Genomic DNA, 23,782 nt, shown 5'->3' with positions numbered 1-23,782 from the left:
GGCCATTTGAATTTAGCCTACCCCTAATTTTCGGAAATCACTGACACAGGAGGGGTAACATCAAAATATGCGTGGGAGGTACCTTGGGAATGAGGTTTTTTTCTGTTAACATGGTTTTTCCTAACCCCTAGGGTGGGGGGTACATGGACATACCCGGGAAGTTAAGTTGTGGGGGGGGTGCATGTAAACCCTACTCAACCCACGGACTATAAATGCTGAAGTTCATCTCAAATATCATGTGCAGAACTCCAATTTGAATTTTTCTTGTAAACGTAGCTTTGTATAATGTTCAAAAAAACGTTTAAAATATCTTTTGATTTTTTTTTACGCTGCATTTGGTAGCAGAAACCCTTAAGAAAGAACGAAACCCTTAAGAATTACCCCTTAGAAATACCGTTTAGAACCCAATTAGAATTACCTTTTGGAACCCTCGAGAATTACCCTTTAGTTTAGAACCCTCTAAAATTACCTTTTGGAATTATCCGTTAGAATTAGTCTTTATAACCCATTAGAATTACCCTTTACTTCTTTATAACCCACTAGCAGGAGTACCCGGCGTTGCCGGTGGGGGGAGGAGAGTGGGGGAAGAGGGAGGGGAGATGGAGGGGGAGATGGAGGGGGAGATGGCGGAGGAGATGGAGGGGGAGATGGAGGGGGAGTGGGGGAGGCAAGGTGGCTTTGACAGGGCCCCTCTGTTTTGGGGGAGGAGGGAGGGAAGGAGGAAAATTTTTCTCGTGCAAAGATTGTCTTAACCTCAGTGTTGCCCAGGTAAAAAAGGAAATTGTAATACCCTCTGCCACCATCACCAGGTGGCACTCACTACACGGTACACATTTACATAGAGATTTTACGCCCGTCTCCCGGTCCCCCACACTTCCACATGAGGCAGCGACCACATACGCGCCCGCGGAGCTACGTCACTTCCGGTTAGTGCTTCCTTCGACAACACAACAGTCACGTGATTGGATACGTTGAAAACAAACCACAAAAGGGCACGTGTTACAGCCGGAAATTATGGAAACGGTGTAGGTTATTTGATCATAACTCGCTTGATTCTTGTCTGATCTTTAGAATTTTAACTTTCCGACAAGCTAGAAGTAATTCTCTTTCTAACAATATAAAGTTTTATGAAAAAGAATACGAAATGTTTGTATAGCCGCCCGCGGAACTACGTAACTACACACATATATATACACACACACATATATATATATATATATATATATATATATATATATATATACACACACACACACACACACACACACACACACACACACACACACACACACACACACACACACACACACACACACACACCAACGGCTCTCTTTTATTACTACTAGGGCATTGCCCATACTATATCTATATCTAAAATTATATCCCCCCCCTCTATTTACATGAAATGGTTTGGTCCAAAGCGAACGGCTTGCGAGTACGGTGACAATCCCCCCCCTCTATTTACATGCAATGGTTTGGTCCAAAGCGAACGGCTTCCGGAGTTTGGTAAAGAAATCGCCATCGCGTGCACAAACGCGCAGGAAAGCGAATGAATCGCAAATTCGGTTTTATTAGTCTTAAAACATAGTTTAACGCCAACATAGTTTGCAAACGTGAAATAAATGAATACGCTCTCAAATGTGCCATCCGAGGCAGAGTGTGTCCTCCACGTTCGGCACACGCGATCGTTCGCTGCTCTCTGATTGGTTGAATCGTTTTTTGGACATAGCTCGGTAAGTAATTGTCCGATTAATATGAAACCTTGAAAAGGCACATCCTCGGGTCCCCAGCAATATACCTGGCAAGTTAAAAGTATATCGGACCCGTGGTTGTCGAGAAACAGCGGTCACAGACAAACGTACAGACGTACAGACAGACAGACAGAGATTACTGGAATTATAGATAGATTAGAATTCAACATGGTGGGTTGCAATGCTTCTTCTTCTTCATTTTTTTGACGGACGGCCAGATGTTGAAGCATCCTTCACCGCTTAAAAATACTCGGTTTTCCAGAGAGGGATTGATCTTCGTGGTCACAGCGCGGACAGGGATGTTTCTCTCCTTCTTCTTCTTCCGAATTTCTTCAAACGGCTGTTCCAGCTTATCACGAAGATGAGTGGCTTATTTACTCATCTTCCAATATTGTACAATTCAATAGTCTAGCCCCTGCTGGTAGCATTATTTTATATTCCCTCCACATTATTGTTTTTGTTTAACCTCCAATGAATTCCTACTCCCTCCTGCAACGACAGCAATTTGGGCGGTGTATAACCCTGGCACCATTTTTTATTTCTAGTACAGTATTGCAGTTATTGTAAAGCAAATTGTTTGAGAAAACAGAGCAAAATAATGACTAATATTATGAGTTCTCACATAATAAAAAAAAAGAAAAAAGATTACTGTTAGTGTTCGACTTCGATTCTTCGATTGGATGAAGGAGAAGGGAGAATCATTAGTGAAAGAGTTCCTTGCGTCGAATGAACGGGTATATGATGGCGAAGCGGTACTTATAATATGTGTTACAGTTGTCGATTAGTAGCACTTTGTCTAACATGGCACTGGTATCGATTCCATTGAGCCTCGTGATTCTCTCTGACTGCAAAAAAGATCCAGTTATTAACTTTTATTGAAAGTCTTGATCTTGATGCAGTAAACTTGTCTGAATTCAAATGCTGTCACTACTGGTTGAAGTGCAGACTCTTATTTATATTGTCCAGATGGCAGCTCCTTTTCTATGTCGTTCTTTGTGTGTTGCAGGATGAGAGGGGATACCTGTGTCGTGCCCTCAAAGCAAGCGAGGGATTTCTAGGACAAAATATCACGAAACAACACGGCCCGGTGGGCTGATGACGTTGTACAGGTAGGTCCACACCTGCGGCTGCAGCCATGCCGACGGTTGTGCTGCTGGACACTTCGCTGTCGATGGCGAGACCCATCGGCGGTGAAGCCACGGATGAGGTTCAGCGGAAGCACCTGGCGGCACACGGTCTCGGCATACTTTTCGAGCACCTGTCTTCCCAGTATCGCCTCGAGTTCACCGCCCTCGCTGCTTTCTCTTCTGCTTGCAAGCTGTTGGTGCCGTTCACGAGGGACTGCAATGTGCTGCAGGTGCATTCATCTCGCAATAAGTAGCATTATCTTTGCCTCGTGGAACTATATACACTCAGTTATTTATCCCGGTAGCCTAATAACTCAAACATAGGGGCAATACCCCTGGCGCTCACCTGGTGGAATAAACAGCATACTGCACTGACTAAAGGTACTTTAAACCAATTTGAATGGTTGATAGAAGACAGGGCAGCATGTAGAATCATACTAACATAATCATAAGACTTTAAACAAAGAAAAACATACCTATTTTGGGGGGCAACCCCCCTCCCCAACCCCATATACCTCCTAAGACCCTAATTTTTCTAATGCCTTCAACAAACATTGGTACATCATGGGTGGTGAAGTTTCATTGAAATTGCATGTTTAGTTTCTGAGAATAAAGCAAATACCTATTTTGGGGGGCAATCCCCCGTAGACTCCCAAAGGAGCAGATTTTTTTTAATGCCGTGAACAAACTTTGGTACATCACGGGTGGTGAAGGTTGTGGTCAAGTTTCATTAAAATTGTGTGTAGTTTCAGAAAAGAATGCAAATTCCTATTTTGGGGGGGTCAAACCAGGATCCACTTTGACCCCAGTAAACCCCCTTCGAACCCGAATGTTTTTTTTTTGTTTTTTTTTTATGTCGTGAACAAACTTTAGTCACAACACAACAAATATAATTTGTGCCAAATTTGGTCACGATCCCATCAGCGGTTCCGGAGAAGAAATTTCAAGTGTTTACGGACTTGCTGATGGACGGACGGACGGACGGATTGACGGACGGACAACGCGCAATCGCATGAGCTCCCCTGAACTTCGTTCCAGTTGAGCTAAAAACAAGCTGTTAAACCTTCACTCCCTTTACTGCTCTGTGATGTTCACCTATATATATCTGACTGTCCCCAAGGACTTCATCGTCACTGTCCTGTATGTCATTACCGAAAACAAACCATAATACGGTACAAACTAGACTCGGTCGAGCGCATACGTCCGCTAAGCTGGACAGTTTAGGTTTTATATCCTTCCCACCGATAGGCCGGATTTGGATCCGGACTTCCAAAATCGAATTGGCTGGTTCATGTCACCTAACCAACTCATCCCCCTAGTTTTGTCACAAGTCGTCCACAACTGTTTGAGATCTCCTGCTCACAGACAGACAAATATGGGTAAAAACATAACCTCTGCACACCTTTGGCGGACGTAAGGCGCTACCAGAGTGTCTGCTTTGTGGGTGCAACATTGCTTAACATGGTTTATAACCATAAATACGGTGCTGCTTAATATGTATCTAGCGTGGCGTGATGCTTTTATGTACGCAATACAGGAGTAATAAATAACCACCTTTAGAGGCCATTTTTCCCCACAAGCGGGGGTTGGCCTTTTTCGGGAACCGTGGTTGTTGTTGTTTTTTAGTCCCCTTTTTGAAGCAATGTTTTACGGCCGGATGCCCTTCCTGACGCCAACCCTTCTTGCCACCTTTAGCGACAAACAGGGAATTACCAGTGAACTGGTACTCAATTAGCCGACCTCGGAAGGATGACAGGCTGAGTCAGCCCCCCTGGCGTTAATTCAGCGATCGACCGGGATTCGAACCCAGGATCCTGGGATCCTAAGCCGGCACCCTAGCCGCTAGCCCAACACCAGGGTTACGCAATAAGTTACCAAAAATTACCACGCAATACAGGAGTGAGGGGGTTAAACGGGTTTGAATTGTTCACAGTGGCCTACTATTTTTGAAATTTAATGCGGGATATACATCTCGCATTGCATATCATTCAAGAAATTCAAGAAATTCAATTGTATCTTTTCATTCAAGAAAATGGCCTTGAGGTACGTGCACTCGTCTTGAAGCTGTCTAGCCTGGGTTTGAATCCTGACCCAGCTATAAGCTCTCATTCTGGAGTTTCACAGGCAAGGTGATTCATCAACGTGTGTTCCATCCCTCGGCTGGACGTTAAACTGTGCGTCCCGTCTGATAGCATTAGTTGGTGGACCTTACGAGTCACATGATGTCTTTCACGATGACTGGGTGAGTTAATGTCAGCACCATGTCCATATTCCCAAATCATTTCAAAATCGGTTCCAGTTTAACATCAGGCCTGGCCAGCCAGTTTGTGGTAAGATTTGGATCAAAACACATCTCACAGTTGACTCCACCACAAGGTGCGGATTAATTACCTCCGCCACCAAAGGTGGATGGAGGTTATGTTTTCACCCCTGTCTGTCTGTCCGTTTGTGATATCTCAAAAAGTTGTGGACGGATTCGGAGGAAATTTGGCAGAGATGTAGCGGATGTGACAAGGAAGAAATGATTCGATGTTGGTGAAGATCCGGATTCGGATCCGGCTACTATAATGTTTTAAGTGATTCTTCGCCATTGGGAGATAGGGCCAAAATGATACATAGCAGGATATCTCAAAAAGTTATGGACGGATTTGGACGAAACTTAGTGGACAGGTTGGGTGTCTGACAAGGACTATTAGATTCGATTTTGGTGAAGATATGGATTCGGATATGAGAATTATTAATTTTTTGAAGTGCTTCTTCACCATTGGGAGATGGGGCCAAAAACTATTCATAGGAGGATATCTCAACAAGTTATGGATGGAGCTGTACGAAACTTGGTGGACAGGTTGGGTGTGTGACGAGGAAGAATCGATTCAATTTTGTTGAAGATCCGGATCCGGCTAGTATAATTTTTTCAGTGATTCTTCACCAATGGGAGATAGGGACAAAAACAATAAATAGCAAGATATCTCAAAAAGTTATGGACGAATGATTTCGATTAAATGTGATTCTGTATTGTGATTTTCTGGTCTACTCTGGGATACAAAACGTAAACTGTTTACCTGGCTCTCTACTGAGTGCCGTTCTAGTTCTAGTTGTAGTAGTGTTAGTAGTTAGAAGGCGTAGTTAGTCAGTCGACCAAAATATAATGGTAACATTCACAAGCGAATTTGAGCAAAAGTGTTCATTAATGGATTGAGGCATTGCTCCCAGGAAGAGCTGAGCTGCGTGGATGACCAGGACAAGACGTGCATTGAAGTGGCACTCCGGACGGCAAGCACTCTAGTGCAAGAGGAGTGGGGCCTTAACACTTGCTGTCAGGTGAGGTTTGGGTTCATCTCGCATTGTTATTATTCCAGTTCACTCTGCTGTTCTTCGGTCCAAGTAATGTCTGCCTTTGCATTCCAAATTCCCATTATTGGGATACGCGTATTGTCTTGGTTGTACCCGAGTGATGTTTTCATATTGTTGTTTACAAGCAGATCGTGTTGGTGACTGATGGTTGCCTTGGCATCGGCAAGGGTTCGTTGCGGCACTCGCTGAGCACCCTAGCACAACGCACCGAGAACAACACTTTTCCCCTGCCGTTTGCTTTCCCTGCCAAGCTTTATGTGATGTGTGCCGCCAGCCTCGAAGAGGTGATGCGCAGGAGGCCCTGATATTAATTTCAAGCTACAGAATCTTTAAACGCATATCCTATTGCTATGTTTCACTCGAGCTGGTCACCCTCACATTGGTCTTGATATACCATCAAATAATTGTGCATCTTTTGATTCATGTCATATTATGGCTGCAGCTACAGTCCATTGGGACGTTGGACAGCTTGGAGAGGTTGGTTGAGCTTAATAATGGGCAGGGAAAGGTCTACACCTTGGAGGGTTCCATTTCTATCAAGGCAGCACAGGCCATGTTTTGGTGAGTCTGTTGATTTAGCTCTTGATGCTGGGGACCCAGGTTTAAATCACATGTAATATATGTAATCTGTCATGAACGAGCGTGTTTGTAATTCATGTAAAACTATGATGACATCTCCTAACGTTGTTCTCTGCACGTATGTTGTGTGCAAGCTCTTGTATGAGCCTTGGATCTGTGTTATGTAAATATCGCGGTTATATCGATGATTTTGGGCGTGCTTGATATGCCAGAAACTCTTGAGAATGTTTTTTCCTTACCCATTATTTGCAGCAAGCTCATTGATGACGCATTTTCACCATTTTTGTCGATTCTGCACTGTGGACACCTGTCTTCCGAAGTCCACCTCTTTCCACGTCCGGAACCCATCGTGCCTGAAAACCAGCTTGAACCACACCCGATCACAATCTCCACAGGTGCGACTTCACATCCACAGTGAGGACCGTTCACCAGCCCTGCGTGACTGTACAAGAGCTTTATTTACTTCCTGTCCACAGATATGCAAATCGTGGGGTTTATTGAGATTGGTGACGTCGCCAGCCCACCTGTGCTCTCTCGACACCTTGTCTTACCAACAAGCGCCACAAAGGGTGAGTTGCCGTTGGGTGTAAATTATTACTTGCTGGAAAAAAAATCCGGCAAGTATGTTGGTTGGTTTGTCTGTCTGTCTGTTTGTGCGCAGTACTACGTCTGCATCGTTGCACATAGCATCGCCATACTTTACAGACATATTTCCCTTGCCCTGGAATAGACTGTGCCCAATTTTTAACTCTCTCGGCCCAAGGTCAAGCTCAAGGTCACCCAAAACGTGAAAATCGTGACCGCAGCGTAAAGCCGGGGCAAGGCGGAGTGATACAGCGGAAGGATTCGAAGGTTTAAATGAAGCTGCGATGAGGCGGATTTTCTTTGGGACCTTCATCCTGGTTTTGTTACCTCAGCCACCAAAGGGGGATGGAGGTTATGTTTTCACCTGTCCGTTTGTCCGTTTGTTACTTGCCGGAATAGATTCCGGCAAGTATGTTGGTTGGTTTGTTACTTGCCGGAATATATTCGCCGGAATAGATTTTGGGTGGTGAGGGGGCTTGAAGCCAGATTTTAATCTTACAGCCGCCATGTTGGTGCTCGCCGTCACTGCGATGCGAAGCGAAAGACACCTCAGAGCTGTCACATTCACAATCGCTATGTGGTATGTACTCCCGATACGTGTTTCCTTCATTGTAAAAACTACCAAGTCAACAGTTAAAAGGATTTTGAGCCGATAGGTGTTACGGCCTTGGCAAGATCGATGGAGACAGCGATCTGTTAGCTTATACACCACCCAAATAGCTATGTGGAATTCTCTCATGTAGAGATTAAACCCACGTCGTTTGAACTTTGGCAGAGGTCATTATTTACTTTTAATGATGTTTATATACGAATCAAAAAGAAGATAATTGGTTTTGGGTCGTCCTTTCCGCATATCTCGTGGAATTGTGAGTTGGAGAGATGACCGTGATGGTGGGGGGGGGGGGGGGGGGGGTTGGCATTCTCTCAAGCAGGGATTCAACCCATGTCCTTATGTATTATTATTTTGATCCAAAATGGCCGATTTTTAAAAAAGTACATTCCGGCAAGTCCTCAGTCTCTGACCGATTTCTAGTCTGTCTGTCTGTCTGTCTGTTTGTGCACAGTACTACGTCTACATCGTTGCACATAGCATCGCCATACTTTACACACATATTTGCCTTGCCCTGGAATAGACTGTGCCCAATTTTTAACTCTCCAGGCCCAAGGCCTCCATTATGACGTCATAATTCGACAAGTACAAAACTTCATCCAATCAAGATGCAATTTATTGAGCGCCATGACGGCATAAACTGGTGGAGAAAAAAAAAAAATGATATCAGTCATGTGGTTCGGCCGCCATCTTGGAAAAACCGAAAAACTTTGCACCTCTATATCTCCGAAAGTGCTGAATAGAAGAAATTGAGACATGGCTCATTGTGAAGAACTCTCCATGGGGAATGAAATATGTTAATGATGAAAAAAAATTTGATTTTTTTTTTCCAAATTCCGGAACATTTGTGTATTTGTGGTGGTATTTTTATAAATTTGTATAAATTAGTGGTTGCACATACACTTGCTCAGTTACCTTCTATTGCTTAGCGTATATGCATGTATAGATTTTCCACCATTTTGATTCAAAATGGCCGAAAAAAAAAAAAAAGAAGCAAGTCCTCGGTCTCTGACAGATGTTTCATTACTTTAGTTTTGTTTTGATGATGGACAGATTGTTAACCATTACCTGATGTAATATTTAAAAAGAAAAACTAACCCTTGCTGAAATTATCCAATCATGGTTTTATTGGACATCAATTTAGCATAGTTGTAACACTTATGCATATCGGTGATGATGCAACCAGCGATGCTTCCAATCGCCGATTTGGCTGCAAATCCAAGACAACGATGCTGGAAGAATCCTGCGGGTAGGTGAGTGTGCATTGACCACAACGTCAATATTGCATTCTGGAGCATTATTATTATTCTTCTGCGTTATTAGTCCCCTACCGGTGTACACCAGAGGGGACTATAGGTTTGCACTCCATCACTCCGTCTGTCCGTCCGTCACGCAAAGAACAGTTTTCCGGACTTTTTTTTCTAAACTCTTAATGCTAATGATTTCAAACTTGGTACATGGTTTCCTCATGATAAGTTACAGATCAAGTTTGAACTTCACGACGTTTCGATCATTTTTGACAAAGTGATGGCACTTTGAACTTTGGTAATTTCCCCAACAGTTTTCCGGACGACAGACTGCCGGTAAAGGTGCAGTCACACTATGACGTTTTAGAGAAACTTATATCTAGCGTATGAAAAATCATAAAATAATGTCAACACGTCGGCATACGCCCAAAAAAGCATCGAAAATTCGACAGCATGAATAAATTGGGCGTATGCATAACGTATTGAACATATACATAGCGTATGTCTAACCTATTAGTAACCTATCACTAACTTATATATAACTTATGACAGCGTATCACAGCGTATGTCCAGCGTTCTCGACTTATGCCCAACATATATGTTATCTTACTTATGCCCAACAACAACTTATGCCCAACATACAACATATACAACTTATGCCCACCCAACATACTTATGAGAAACCTATGCGCAGCGCGCTCGGCGTGTTGCCGACGATCACGTGACGTTCTGCATAAATACGGCGCCGATCTCTACAGTACAGCGAGCTATCAACATCAACATGGCACCCAAGAAAACGAAGAAGACAGCAAACGAGACGTCTGCCAGGGGCCGAGGTAGAGGACGGGTGGAGAAGTGATGGTGAGCTACTCACAGGCCCCCATATATACAGTGACCGCAAAACGCTGGCAAAACGCCAATAATACGCTAGTTGTACGGTAGAAACACGTTCAATAAGTTACTCCATCGTCAGACATACGTCTAATACGTCTGAATACGTCAATATGCGTTGCAGATACGTCAGATATAGGTTAGAAATAAGTTACTCATAGGTTATCAATAAGTTAGCTGTATGGTACACCTTCATGCCAACGTATCTCGACGTATGAGTAACCTACCTCTAACGTATTTAACGTATGTCTAGCGTATGCCTAACCTATGAAGAGGACGTCGGCATACCCCCAAAATTTTTGTGCATGCACAAAAATTTATTTCGGCCTCTGCGTACAACAACGTATGCCAGCTTATACCAGCGTGCTTTTAACGTATACAACTTATACCAAACCTACCCCTAACTTATGTCAACGTACACCAGCGTGTTGGTGAAAATTCACATACGTCGGCATAAGTTACTGCTATACGTTATAGTGTGACTGCACCTTAAGGGACATGTATTGCAGCGCAATACTCAGAATTCTTGTTATTCATTATTATTATTATTTTTGGAGCATTATTGACGCGGGTATGTGAGTGACCCGATTTCCATTTCGTTTGGGCAGCCTTGGTAGTGTAAAATTTCGATTTAAAACACTGGTGCCATATATTTGGGGCAATGTGACCACGTGAAGGGTAAAGCATCAGTGCTGACTTAGGAAATGCAAAACATGCCAAGGAAGGCATGCTCAGAATGTGGTCATGTGACTTAACGTGCACAAAAGCTTCCTGTAACAACTTTTATATCGATTTTGCCTTGTGTGCTCCCAAACCTTCACACCACTTTACCACCCCCATTCCCACGTGACTTATTTATCCCATAAATGGCATTAAAGTGCTTACAGTAGGGACGTGCTTGTAGATGGAGGTGACGAAGGTGGTGCTCCTCACGTCGAGGAGGGTGGCGAGGAAGAGGTGAGCGTACAGAAAGCTGGCAGCCGCCCATCCTTCTGCGTTCTGCTGCATGGGAGCCTCAAAGTGGAAGCAATGGTGGCCATGGTACAGCTTGGGTGAGTTTTGTGGAGGAAGCTTATAATGGAACGATGCAAACGGTGATAACTTCCAAACGTTCATTCTCGAACGTTAACCGAGTTGTGATGGTGTTAAGTAGCGCTTCATGTGTCGGGTGCAGTCCCGAGTGGCTGGGCATGCTCCATTCTCAGGCAGACAGCAAAAAGAAATCCAATTTAATGTTGTCCTTGTTCTTCCCTGGCACGGAGATGATGCCCTGGCTCGGACGGCTCGACCGACTCACACCTATCTCAGGTGCCGGGGTCATTTTTGTTGGGGATTGGAGGAGAAATGGGGGAGGGGGTGATCGTAATAGCTTTGGCCTACTGGGAAAGGAGAGAGTGTGGGATGGAAGCTTTGCCTCTTGGAATTACATTTCTCTGAACAGGTATCTATCATGAAATGTCGATTGCATCAGGTTACATTTTTTTGGGGATAGAATAATGTTCTGAAGTGCCTTGTATTGAAGTTTGGGTTTATAAAGACTTTGTTGTGTGGTCACCTTTGTTAAAATCACCATCACACCTTTGTAGCAGTTTGCATCCAGCTTTGAGGAACGTACATACCAGCAATTGTGTGGATCTTGGTTGTTAGATTTTGCAGAGAATCCTTATGGGGAGGACAACTCAAGGATGCCTTTCCCAGTGATTCCAGAATCCAAGCGAAGCTATGCACAGAACGTGGTCGTGTGGATCAAACCGAGTGCCTTGCAGGTATCTTGACCTCGGGACCAATAATGCAAAGTTAATGAGTAAGGTTTGTGTTCTTTTCTTTTTTTTCTAGCCCAAGATAAAATAAAATAAATCATTGAGGTGAGACATCTATGAACCAGTCAGAGACGGGTACCCTTCCAGTATATAATAAAGACACAGGAAACCATTATTTTATTAGGTTTACTCTCCATTAAATGGAGAGTAACCTATTATTACTGCTAGAGTTTTTCTTATTATTATTATTATTATTATTCTTCCACCCTATTTTGCACCTCCGAAAACTTCATAATTAAGTTTCTCAGCAACCGCTGGTCGGATTGACAGGAAATTTTCATCAAATGATCGGCTAGGCTCGTAGAATTTTTGAATGCTAATGATGACGTCATAGGTCACGTGGTATGGGCGCCATCTTGTAAAACACCTTCAACTTTGCCCATCTGTATCTCCGAAACGGCTCAATGGAAAAATTTGAGGAATGGCTCATTCTAAAGAACTCTGCAATGGGAACAAAAAACATGTGTATTGAGTATATCAAAAATGCTAACGTTAAGAGGTTAGAATTCGTCAAACACAGTTTTTCTCCCCCGAAAAAGAGATTTTTCCCCCAGATGCTTAGTTAAAAAAAACTCAGAATGCGAAAATTTTCGAAGTCATACGTCACATGGTTCGGCCGCCATCTTGTTTTCCGTGAAAAAACACAAAAAACCCTTTTTCTCCGCAACGGCTGAACGGATCGAGCCCAAACTTGGCATGCGTATTCGGATACCCATGACAAACAAAAAAGTCAGCGAGCACGACGTCATCCGACACGTGGTTTCAGAGTTATGACGTTTTAAAATCTCAAACTAGAAATGGAATCACCTCCATAATTTGTGGAGGTATCGAGTGGAAACTTTACACAAGTGTTCCTCATGGGGGGATGTTTAATCGTTACTTGAGACGTTTTTTTAAGTCACATGGTTTGGCCGCAATAAATAATGGAAGTTAAATTTTAAAAAGCTTGTAACTCTTGAACCACTGCATGGATCGACTTGAATTTTTAATACAATGTAGCTCTCATCGGGTGGAACAAGTGTGCAAAATTTCAAGATGATTGGATGTACGGTCGCGAAGCTAAAGTCTTTATTGTTGAAAGAGGAACAAACACACCATTTTGTCCTGCCAGGCCACATCTCCCAGTGCTTTTGCCATTTTCAGTTTTAATTTCCTTTAAAAAGCATTTTCTCTGCAATAATAGGGCCGATTGAGATAAAATTTTCACCATAGGAGGAACTCGGTCTGTAGAATATTTTAATGGTAATTATGACGTCGCAGGTCACGTGGTTCGGCCGCCATCTTGTTTTTCGTGAAAACACGAAAACCCATTTTTCTCTGCAACGGCTGAACAGATCGAGGCCAATCTTTGCACGCAGAATCGCATGCCCATGACGAACAAAAAAGTCAGCGAGGGCGACGTCATCCGACACATGGTTGCAGAGTTATGACGGTTTAAAGCATGAACCTTTAAAACGTAGCTCCTCCCTCATTTTTGATCCAATCGAGGAGAAACTTCACAGGTCTGTTCAGCATGTCAGTCTACTAAAATGCCATTTTAGAATTTGCGATAGGTCACGTGGTTTGGCAGATATCGTTAATTAAACGATTTTTTAAAAGAAAATGGATATCTCTTGAATCGCTTTATTGATCGACGTGAAACGTCATACTGTAGTAGAAGTCATGAAGAGTAACAAGTGTGCAAAATTTCAAGATGATTGGATGTACGGTCGCGAAGCTATAAGTCTTTATTGTTCAAAGAAGAAGAAACACACCATTTTGTCTTTCCATAACGTGCTCACGATAACGCGATCTCCCGCGGTCATTTCAACAACAAATGAAATTCCAATTGCAGAATTATCAATAGGTGAGGCATATTAACAAACGAATGAAACAGATTTGCTCCAATTCTGACTTTTTAACTCGATCGTATTTCACTCAAAGTTATGAGCGCCTGAAGAAGAAGAAGAAGAAGCGTTTAGCCTCAGATAAAATAAATAATTCTGTCTGCAATTTCAGGTTAATTTTCTTTTTAAAATGGCTTTTTCTGCAATCAGTGCATGGATTGACATGTGTGGATGTGTGTGTGGGTGTGGGTGTGGGGGGGGGGAGGGGTGTGTGTGTGTGTGTGTGTGTGTGTGTGTGTGTGTGTGTGTGTGTGTGTGTGGGGGGGGGGGGGGATATGTGTGTGTGTGGAGGGGTTGGGGTGTGCATGTGGAGGAGGGGGGGATGGATGTGTGTGTGTGTGTGTGTGTGTGTGTGTGTGTGTGTGTGTGTGTGTGTGTAGGGGGGATGTGTGTGTGTGTGGGGGTGGAGGGATGTGTGTGTGTAGGTGGGGGGGGGGGGGGGTTGGTGTGTGTGTGTGTTTGGGGGGAGGGGTGTGGGTGGGGGTAGCGGGGATGTGGGTGGGGGTAGGGGGGATGTGTTTGTGTGTGTGTTGTTTGTGTGTGTGTGTGTGTGTGTGTAGGGGGGATGTGTGTGTGTGTGTGGGGGTGGAGGGATGTGTGTGTGTGTGGGGGGGGAGGGGTGTGGGTGTGTGTGTGGGAGGGGGTAGGGGGGGATGTGTGTGTGTGTGTGTGTGTGTGTGTGTGTGTTTGGGGGTAGGGGTGTGGGTGGGGTTAGGGGGGATGTGTGTATGTGTGTGTGCGTGTGTGTGTGTGTGTGTGTGTGTGTGTAGGGGGGATGTGTGTGTGTGTGTGTGTGTAGGGGGGATGTGTGTGTGTGTGTGTGTGGGGGGAGGGATGTGTGTGTGGGGGGGGGGGGGGAGGGATGTGTGTGTGTGTTTGGAAGGGTGTGCATGTGGGGGGAGGGGTGTGGGTGTGTGTGTGGGAGGGGGTAGGGGGGATGTGTGTGTGTGTGTGTGTGTGTGTGTGTGTGTGTGTGTGTGTGTGTGTGTGTGTGTGTGTGTGTGTGTGTGTGTGTGTGTGTGTGTGTGTGTGTCGGGGTTGTATCCAAGGGGGTTGTGTCAAAGCATGTCCAATGAAAGTGGGGTTGTATCACAAGTGGGGTTGTATCAAAAGTGGGGTTGTATCAACAGTGGGGTTGCATCAAAAGTGGGTGCGAGTAAACCGGTCATCACTGCCAGCAGTTTTAAAGTGGCAGTTCTAGTTTTATTCTATTTTTTTAAAATTAAATACATTGTTGAGGCTTGTGGAAGAGCTAGTACACTGAACAGAGCAGGACAAAAGGAACAGTAGAGAGAGGGGGGAAACATCAACAGAGTTTAAGGCCAAGATAGAGACAGACTTGGACAAACAATGGGTATGGGAAGTAATGAGGGACAGGAGAGAACACATGGAGTGGACAAGATGGATACAGAAGGAAACTCGAGGAAAAACTGGAAATTTGGAAGGAGGGGGATTGGGGAAGGGTAGAAAAGATGTAATTTTTGGATTGGGGACGATTTAGGATGGGGGTGAACAGCTGTCTTGAATACCTGTAGGGAAGACTGACATTGAAGAGGATGTGGAAGTTGGTTCCACAAGTTCCACAGCTTCACGCTGTTGAAACCAAAGCTTTCAGAATCATTGGAATCTCCCACGATGAAGCTAACTCCGAGGGCCTTTCACTCACTCACCGCAGGCAGATTGGTGGTCTTTGTCTTCTACCGACTCCTCCAGGCCTAGCTCCCCCAGCTCTGTCTGTGCTCTGTCCCCCCCAAATATTCCTACAGGTCGCACAAGATCTGCCAGCAACCCTATTATGGTTAAACTGCCAAAATCAAGACTCTGCTCACCTTCACTCCTTCATTCCTCTTTTCCCCCACCTCTGGAACAAACTCCCTCACTCTTCAATCTCACTCCTCTCTCCAGGTCTTTAAAACAGCTGTTCACCACCATCTCTTATCTTCCCCCATCCAAAACCTTGATCTTTTCTACCCCCGTTAATTCCCCCCAGATCCAATTTTTTGAAATTCCAACTTCTTTCCTGGAAGTCCGAGCAATGTCAATGTGTTTTATACCTCTCCCACCCTCTTCCCCCTTCCCGTGCCTCCGCCCCCCCAAGCCCCCTCCCTCCAAAGCCCCCTCCCTCCCACAGAACTCCCGATGTCCCTGTTCTCCACTGTTGTGCTTGTGTGCTTCCCTCTCTCCCCCCCATCTTGTCTCCCGCTCCCTTTATCTTATATTTTATGTGTCAGTTTGTTTTTTTGTCATTACTGTTAGCTCTTACACGAGCCTCGATCTTGTATACAAAAAAATAAAGGAAAAAGAGGAGCAAATGAGGAGGTAAGCAGTGAGCCTGGATATAGGTAGGTTCAACAGAAGGGGGTTGATGGTGGACCAGATGATGTGAGCCCTGCAGAAACCCTGGGGTGGAAGGGGAGGGGAGTTCAATGCACAGAGAGCAGAATAGAAGACAGAGACCACCTGCCTGTCTGCGATGGCAAAGTGATAGACTAAGCTTCATCATGAGAGATTCCAAATAATCGTGAAGGCCTTGGTTTCCACAACGTCAAGCGGAGAAAGGTGTGAGGCAGGGGAGACATCCCAGATGGAAGAGCAGTACTCCATCAAGCTGCGGCCAAAGGCCTTGTCGGTGAATAGGAGTTCAAGTGTGCCAAGGAATGACTTTGAATGACAGAGGATGCCCAGGCTGACTTTGGAGGCTAACTTTGAAATGTGGTTTGCCCAAGAAAGATCATAGCTGATAGTGACACCAGGAGCGTGAATGACTGAATCTCCTCAAGAGGATTAAGTAGATGAGGGGATGGGTTGCCAGATGGTCCTTTGAGAGACAGCGAGTGTGAGATTTGTCTGGATTATTCCAAGTGTTTGACAGCTTGTGATTTTTTTTTTTTTAATCAAGGTCTGAAGAGGGAAGAGGCTGATGCCTGCCTGAAGGATGAGATGTCACAGAAGATGGTAGAGTCATCAGCAAATAGATAGAGGATTTCCCAGAGAATCAGAGATATCACTGATGAAGATCAGGAATAGGACTGGGCCCAGAACACTGCCTTGGGGCACTCCAGCCTTGACAGGGAGAGATGAAAGGGTTCCATCGAGTGCCACACGTTGGCTATGAGAGTAGAGGAAGTCGTGTGTGGAGTTGGCTTTGGATGCCATCGGCAGAGAGTTTGGAGAGTAAGGCAGGATGTCAGACTGTATTTGGGCCTCCAAAATCATTTTTGCTAACATGCCATGTCCATTGTCCAACGAAGGTTGTACATGAAATTGCATCGTTTTGTCGATTCATGTGACTTTACCTATCTTATCTGCATGCATTGAGACAGAGTCAGGCCGAGTGGGAGGCATTTTCAAAGACGATGTCAGATTAATGTGATGATGATGGAGTGGCAGAGAACAGGTGGAATGAAAAGTAAACTTTAACTGTAGGGATGCAAGAATTAAGATGGCATTTCACTCTGTCCACCATCGAGAACCATTCCCTTATGCAGAGCGTTGGTGCTCCCGAAGGAGTTATTAGACTACAATCCTGCTCGGGTCATCATTCTGACAGGTAGTCAAGGCAGGAATTTGGGATTCGGCCATAGTGCTGATGATAGCTCGCCAACTCCTCGTGAAGGACACCATGGGATCTTTAATGTCCACCAACTAATGCCGGTAGACAGGAAGACCGTTTAATGTCCATCCGAGGGATGGCACATTGATGAATCTCCCTGCCTGTGAAACACCGAGACAGTTTATAGCTGTCAGGATTCAAACCCAGGATCGACAGCTTTGAGGTGAGTGTGAATACGCTTTATCTTTGAGAAAGGCCTCAATAAAAAAAATTTAAAAAAGTTGACACCTCAGATGCACAGTGTATTTAGGGGCATCGACAGGTTATACATACAGGGCTTGAAGCAACATGTAGACGTTCCCCTCAGTGTGTGTGTGTGTATATATATATATATATATATATATATATATTGTTTTGTTTGTTTCTTGGGAAAAATGCATGTGCCAATAGAAAAGTGACATTCCAAAAAATCTCATGTATGCTGGACTACCCTTGTGTTCTTAGGAGGAACCAAGTAATGCTTTAGAAAAGTTCATATAAAGGGTCCCTACATCTGGCAAATAAAATACATTTTCATCTTCATGCAGCTGTATGAATCAAATTGGCACCCCTTTATATGAACTTTTCTAAAGCATTACTTGGTTCCTCCCAAGAACACAAGGGTAGTTCAGCATACACGAGATTTTTTGAATGCCCCTTATTTTGTATTGTTTGGGATTTTCTACAAGCTATGGAATGTCCCTTCTTTTCTATACTTTGCCACATGGCACATACCATATAAAGGGGCCTTTTATATGCCCCTGGAATTTTTCCCAAGATTGTACCTACGTACGAAGCACGGTTCATTATTGCTTACAGAAGCTAGCCCCTTACCTAGAGTGGCTGTATGCCTTGTCTGGGGCGATATCCATAAAAAAAAAAAAAATACCCATCTTGTATGCATGTGTATATTTATATTAGGCTATGAGCCAGACCCTCAAATTTTCGACATTATGCTCAGAGGGAGGATGGCTAACAGTTATTTTTGGCAAGGCCAGGGACCCTAGTGCTGAAAAAAATGTGATAGCAGTGTGAAACTCTTAGCCGTATCTGTGTTATCATCACATTTGTCAGACCACCCCAATAACGCTTTCGGTAATTTTTCCGCCTAAGATTTAGGGGGTAGGGTTCGTTTTGGGGCTTTCAAATAACATCTCCTATATGTATCAGTTAGTGTTGTATACCAGGTGAAAGGTAATTGAATTATCTTTCACATGATGTATAGAAAGTGCCTGTGTGATATATAGTAACCTCTTTATGATCATTAAAACATAATTATTTCTGCCAACCCTCAAAAATTTATCACAAAATCCCCAATGAAAACAAAATTAGGCAAAAATTCAGTTTGGCGGATATTAAATGAATTTTTGAATTTGAGAAACAGTATGATTAAAGTCAAATTTGGGCCTTAAATCTCATACACCTTGATAAAGATGAGAAAATCCAATATACAGTAGTTGCTGTAACCATGACCTAAAATCCATAAATGTATATCTTTCCGCTCTTATGATATATTCATTTACATTTTACGATTTTTGACCCACAGCATGTATATAGTTTGTATACCATTATTGGTCTAAAAATAGTATATATAATATTGGGATGTCAGCCATATATAGGCCAAAAAGTACTGAAATTGGTGTCAGAAAGTCTAATTCTAAAAATATGAAGGCATTATGACCAAACTGTATGTGGTGTTCTTGAATATACCACAGACGTATGATGCATGTGATGATTAACCTACTCCATGTATATGTATGTATCCTGATGTACCCTAACTTGGCGAGATAATTTACATCATATTCATGCAAACGTTTTTAGTCTTGTCGTGTTGTATGGTTCTCTTATATTACCAGCTATACATAAAGTAAACCAAAGGAAAACAATGTACTTTCTATTTAAGCAACATATATTTATAGACATCATACCATAAAGTACACGAGTTATCAATTCAGCGTACACCATATTTGTTACACATATGTACATGATCTTTCTCCATACAGTTCTACAATTCAGAAGTTATCCTCGTCATCGTCGTCGTCTTCTTCATCGTCTTCTGCCGAACTGTCATCACTCTCACCATACACTCTCTGGTTGTCACATGTGGTGAGTTTGCACATGTCTGTGCACTTCAAACCACTGGCCATGCAGACACACATGGGTAGTGTGCATCTTTTCGAACAGGTGCATGCCAGTAAATCCAGAACCGCCTGTGGTGCGGGCTGTCCTTGCATCCAGTCGACTGCCAGCTGCACGCGACCATCCTGGGTATCCCAGTGCCATCCTTTCCCGATTGGACTCGGTACTGCTGGATCCATCTTGAGACTCCTCTTCCAAATAGCGGCTTGATAGTTGGCTCGCTGTGCATGTTTGGTTAAGCAGTCTTTGCACGGAGGTAGCTGGTGACTGTCGATCTCTCCCCTCTTGGCACAGAACAGGTGATATCTCAAGTCATTCACCTTCACTGTCCCCGACTTCGGTGCGTACATGAGACAAGTGAAGTTCTCCAATTTATCCATCAGTTCCTCACTGACGTCCCAGTCCTCTCCCAGCTGTGTACATGCATCCTGCACATCTTTGTTGGTTCTGATGAGTTTTAGTGCAGTCAGTTTTCCTTGTCCAGCGAACGTGCTGACTGTGTCGCATCCGGTATAGGCATGCATTCCAATTAGGGCCTGACATACATTTGTGCCGACTGACTTTCCTATTTTCCCTATGTCTAGGATTTTAGCCCTTGCTTTGGTGCCACATTTCTGAAACAACTTGGCATGAATCTTGGTATGAAATGCCAAGCCAATGACAAGTACGTCGGTGTCATCTGAGCTAATAAGCACAGACTGGTATCCATGTGCGGCAGCATGGGCAGCATGCAAGAACAGACGACCATCTGCTTCCTCGTGTGTGCTTTCCAGGGCCACTACTTCTTGGCTAGCATCAGATGTGATCTGATAACACTTGTCATCGCATGTTACAAAGAGAACCTTTCCCTGTAGGCGTCTGATGTACTCTGGTTTCTTCCACTCTTCGACCAGGAACATGATAAGACTTGACTTGTTCCCAACATAGCTGAGAAACTTGCGCCATTGCCTTACAATTTGAGATGCCGTGATGTTTTTCAGCTCAAGTCCAAGTTCTTCCCCCCTGGTTAACCGTTCGCTGTTTTTGATGGAAGTCTCCTTGTAGGTGTCAAAGACGACATCGATCCTCTGGCTACTGCATCCATCCTTCAGGGCCATGGATAGGACAATCATGGCCACTTCGGCAAATGTAGTTTGATCACCTGCCACCTTCTGTATAAGGAGCATCCCGTCAATAATTGTTGCCGAATTGTCGGGTATCCTTTCAGCCGGGGTCACAGTCCTTTGCAAGGCCGTGGCTAGGGCAGCTTTGTTGGTTTTCCGTAGAAGGCCTTCGGGTGTCGCCAGGGCCCATGGCAAGGGACCTAGAGGATGAGATAGCACCTCTGCCATGTGAAGATCTCGGCCCTGTGCCATCACGATAATTCTACCAAATAGAGCTCTGTCTGCTTGAAGAATTACTGCCCTGCCATTGCTTCTGCATTCCTTCTTCTTAGTGAGGTTGCTGAAAGTCTTCAGCTTGTTCAGTTGCAAAGGGTCGTGGAATTTCTTGATTGGTGGGTTGCTCTCAAGTCGCTCAATCTTGAAGTTTGTGTAGCACTTGTGTCCGACTTCCCATGCTTTCTCCAGATCCTTGGCAATATTTGGAGGGGCTGCGCGTGCGGCGTGCACTTTCTATACATCATTTGAAAGGTAATTCAATAACCTTTTACCTGATATACCACACTAGCTGATATATACACGTGATATTATTTGAGAGCCAAAAAACTAACCCCACCCCCTAAATCTTAAGCGGGAAAAATGACCCGAAAAGCGATAAATGGGTGATCTGACAAATGTGATGATAACACAGATACGGCTAAGAGTTTCACACTGCTATCACATTTTTTTCAGCACTAGGGACCTTGGCCTTGCCAAAAATAACTGTTAGCCATCCTCCCTCTGATTGAGCATGGTCGACCCCTCGGCTCATAGCCTATATACCATTGTCATGGCTGATTGTTATTGAAATTTTACTGCATTTTAATACCAAGCCGTTGATGTTTGTGATCACCAGGGTGATATACAGAGGGTCCTCAGGAATGCCAGGAAGTTACCGGAGAAATTGCAAACCTTCTACAAGGTTACTTTCTGCCATTTTCATTATAATGACTTGAATCTTGCGATAGTTTCTACACTCAGTCAGTAGGGTGACTACAGTAACAGCGTTCCTTTTCGGTCCTAGGAGGTTAACAGACTTCGGCGTGCAGCATTGACATGTGGATTCACTGACCTTCCCAACGCTGTCGCTGAACTGCTCGAACGTGAATGCAGCCTGTTGCCTGACAAGACGCACCCAGACGTTGCCTTTCAATTGATCCACGCTGCTAAACAGTTGCGCCGTTCCATGCGCCGCCCTGCAGAACATGCTAATTACGAGTACACCATTGTGCCGTTGCGTACCCACTTCTCCGAGAACACGGGGGATTGAACAACAGCTCTACCATTGAAATGCATAAATCCTTGTTTTGTATCTTTAGTGCTCATGGTGGCTGGGCACTTACTTTAATCGTTTACATTCATCTACTGAGACGTGGTTTTATCCAGCTTCACCCCCTGCCTTAAACTGCATTAGCAATTGTGCTTGAATTACAACTTGATGAATGTTAATTTTTTGAAGGCCCCTTAAATAGAAGCCTTAATGAACCTCGGTCTTTGTACGTGGTTCCTTGCAGGGCTTGTTGCCCCTTTCCCCCTCCCTTTCCCAAAACCATTGACACATTTTAGAATTTCACTATTTTACACCATCAAAATTATCCAAAGATAAACATTATTTGTTTCTAGATGCTGCAAATTTGCAAGTGTATATGAGGACCCTCTATCCCATTCATAAGAAATAGACAGAAAACTTCAGTGTTTGTCTGAAGTCCAAGCTGATTCAATAGCAATGTGTCCCATTTACAAAAACATCTTCCTGGTAACCAAGCTCACCTTTACCTCATTTGCTTTGACCAGAGCTGAAGGAAAGAGCAAGCTTGGTTACAATTACACATTCGAGAACTTCGAATTAACCTTTCAAGATTTGGTAAATTCTGAAGATGAATATTGTTTGCTTCTTGACAATGAACACAAAGCTGACATGTAATGGATAATTCACCTTTATTTCGAATTAAAGCTGACAAGTTTTTCATTGAGGAATGTTGGACCGTTTCTTTCCACTTTGAAATGTTGGTGTTCCACAATTGCACAAAAGATTTTCTTCATAAACTCAAGCAGGTAATAAATAGCTTTGAGTTTGCACACCTTCTGTAAACTGGTTGCATTATTTTATGCTGAAGGTGATTTTAAAGTCGATCCGATCCACTTCAAGCATTTCGCTCTGTCTCAGAAGAAGGGAAACAATTCCAAAGTTTCTTGATGACATCTGGTTCCAGTGCTGAGAGGTTGAAATCAAAAGTGGTACAGGTCACCTGAAAGCGACTGGTCTTCTCTATGAGGTCCACAACCTGCAATCACATGCGCACATGGTTATCCTCCTGCAAGCAGCAGTAAATTCATCACATGCTTTATTTCTGGGTTGTAATCCTTGTGATGTGGAGGTACTTAATTTGTTAGAGGCAAACAACAACAGGCATTTTAAGGCCATTTTCCCTGCCAGCGTGGGGGTTAGCCTTGCGGGCCCGATGACGATCTTAAGGCAAACGGAAACTGTTTAACGTTAAGCTATGTTACTCCCAGGCAAAATATAATTTCCATGAAGCAGGTTTCCAATTATGGTCTTTGTAGGGTAGATGGGTCTGGGCAGACAAATCAGGTCCTAAATCCAGAAACAGCTCAGAAGGCATGTTATGGCATTTTCCTAATTTGATACAAGGGTCATTAAAGGTTACTAGCATGCCTCACCACACGTCGTTTCAGAGGGATGGGCATCTTTGACCATTTCGGTGTCTTTTGGGTCTTCAGGGCCATTTAGGTCTTCAGGGTATTTTGGATCTGGTGGGCCTTTAAGGGTATTTTGGGTCTTTGGAGTGTTATGTGTCTTTGGTGTCTTCAGGGGCTTTTGTGTATTAAGGGTCTTTTGTTTCTTCTGAGTCTAAGAGTCTTTGGTTATTTGGGGTATTTAAGGGTCCTTTGGGTCTAAATGGTATTTGAGGGTCTTTTGGGTCTTCAGTGTGTTTTGGTTCTTTGGGGTAATTTGGGTCTAAAGGGTCTTTCGGTCTTCAGGGTGTTTGGGGTCTTTTGTGTCTTAATGGTATTTTGGTTCCTCTGGGTGTTTTGGGTCT

The 23,782-nt window shown here is 43.9% G+C and overlaps 2 protein-coding genes across 4 annotated transcripts in view; one reads left to right on the top strand and one right to left on the bottom strand.

Annotated features, from left to right (window-relative positions):
* Positions 1-2,398: 2,398 nt before the first annotated feature.
* On the top strand, positions 2,399-22,689 carry LOC137421494 (integrator complex subunit 14). Of its 2 annotated transcripts, none has more exons than XM_068107611.2 (12): positions 2,399-2,485; positions 2,758-3,108; positions 6,092-6,199; positions 6,361-6,516; positions 6,675-6,793; positions 7,064-7,206; positions 7,288-7,380; positions 11,049-11,196; positions 11,319-11,452; positions 11,792-11,910; positions 21,577-21,642; positions 21,745-22,689. In XM_068107611.2, the coding sequence occupies exons 2-12, from the start codon at positions 2,887-2,889 to the stop codon at positions 21,988-21,990; spliced, it is 1,554 nt and encodes a 517-aa protein (XP_067963712.1). In that variant the 5' UTR covers positions 2,399-2,485; positions 2,758-2,886; the 3' UTR covers positions 21,991-22,689. The 2 variants fall into 2 exon arrangements, with proteins under 2 accessions (XP_067963712.1, XP_067963711.1); XM_068107610.2 differs by having other exon boundaries at positions 2,426-2,503.
* LOC137421493 (uncharacterized) overlaps positions 22,640-23,782 on the bottom strand; it is a 34,154-nt gene continuing 33,011 nt past the window's right edge. For both annotated transcript variants that reach the window (XM_068107608.2, XM_068107609.2), the window contains one exon: positions 22,640-23,005. In XM_068107608.2, coding sequence (XP_067963709.2) covers positions 22,865-23,005 — 141 coding nt within the window. In that variant the 3' untranslated portion in view covers positions 22,640-22,864. The remainder of the gene's footprint in view (positions 23,006-23,782) is intronic.

The sequence above is a fragment of the Myxine glutinosa genome, chromosome 2 (genome assembly GCF_964187855.1).
Source record: "Myxine glutinosa chromosome 2, kmMyxGlut1.1, whole genome shotgun sequence".
Taxonomy (NCBI): domain Eukaryota; kingdom Metazoa; phylum Chordata; class Myxini; order Myxiniformes; family Myxinidae; genus Myxine; species Myxine glutinosa.
Note: the sequence above shows the minus strand (reverse complement) of the source record. Positions and strands in the feature narration are given on the sequence as shown.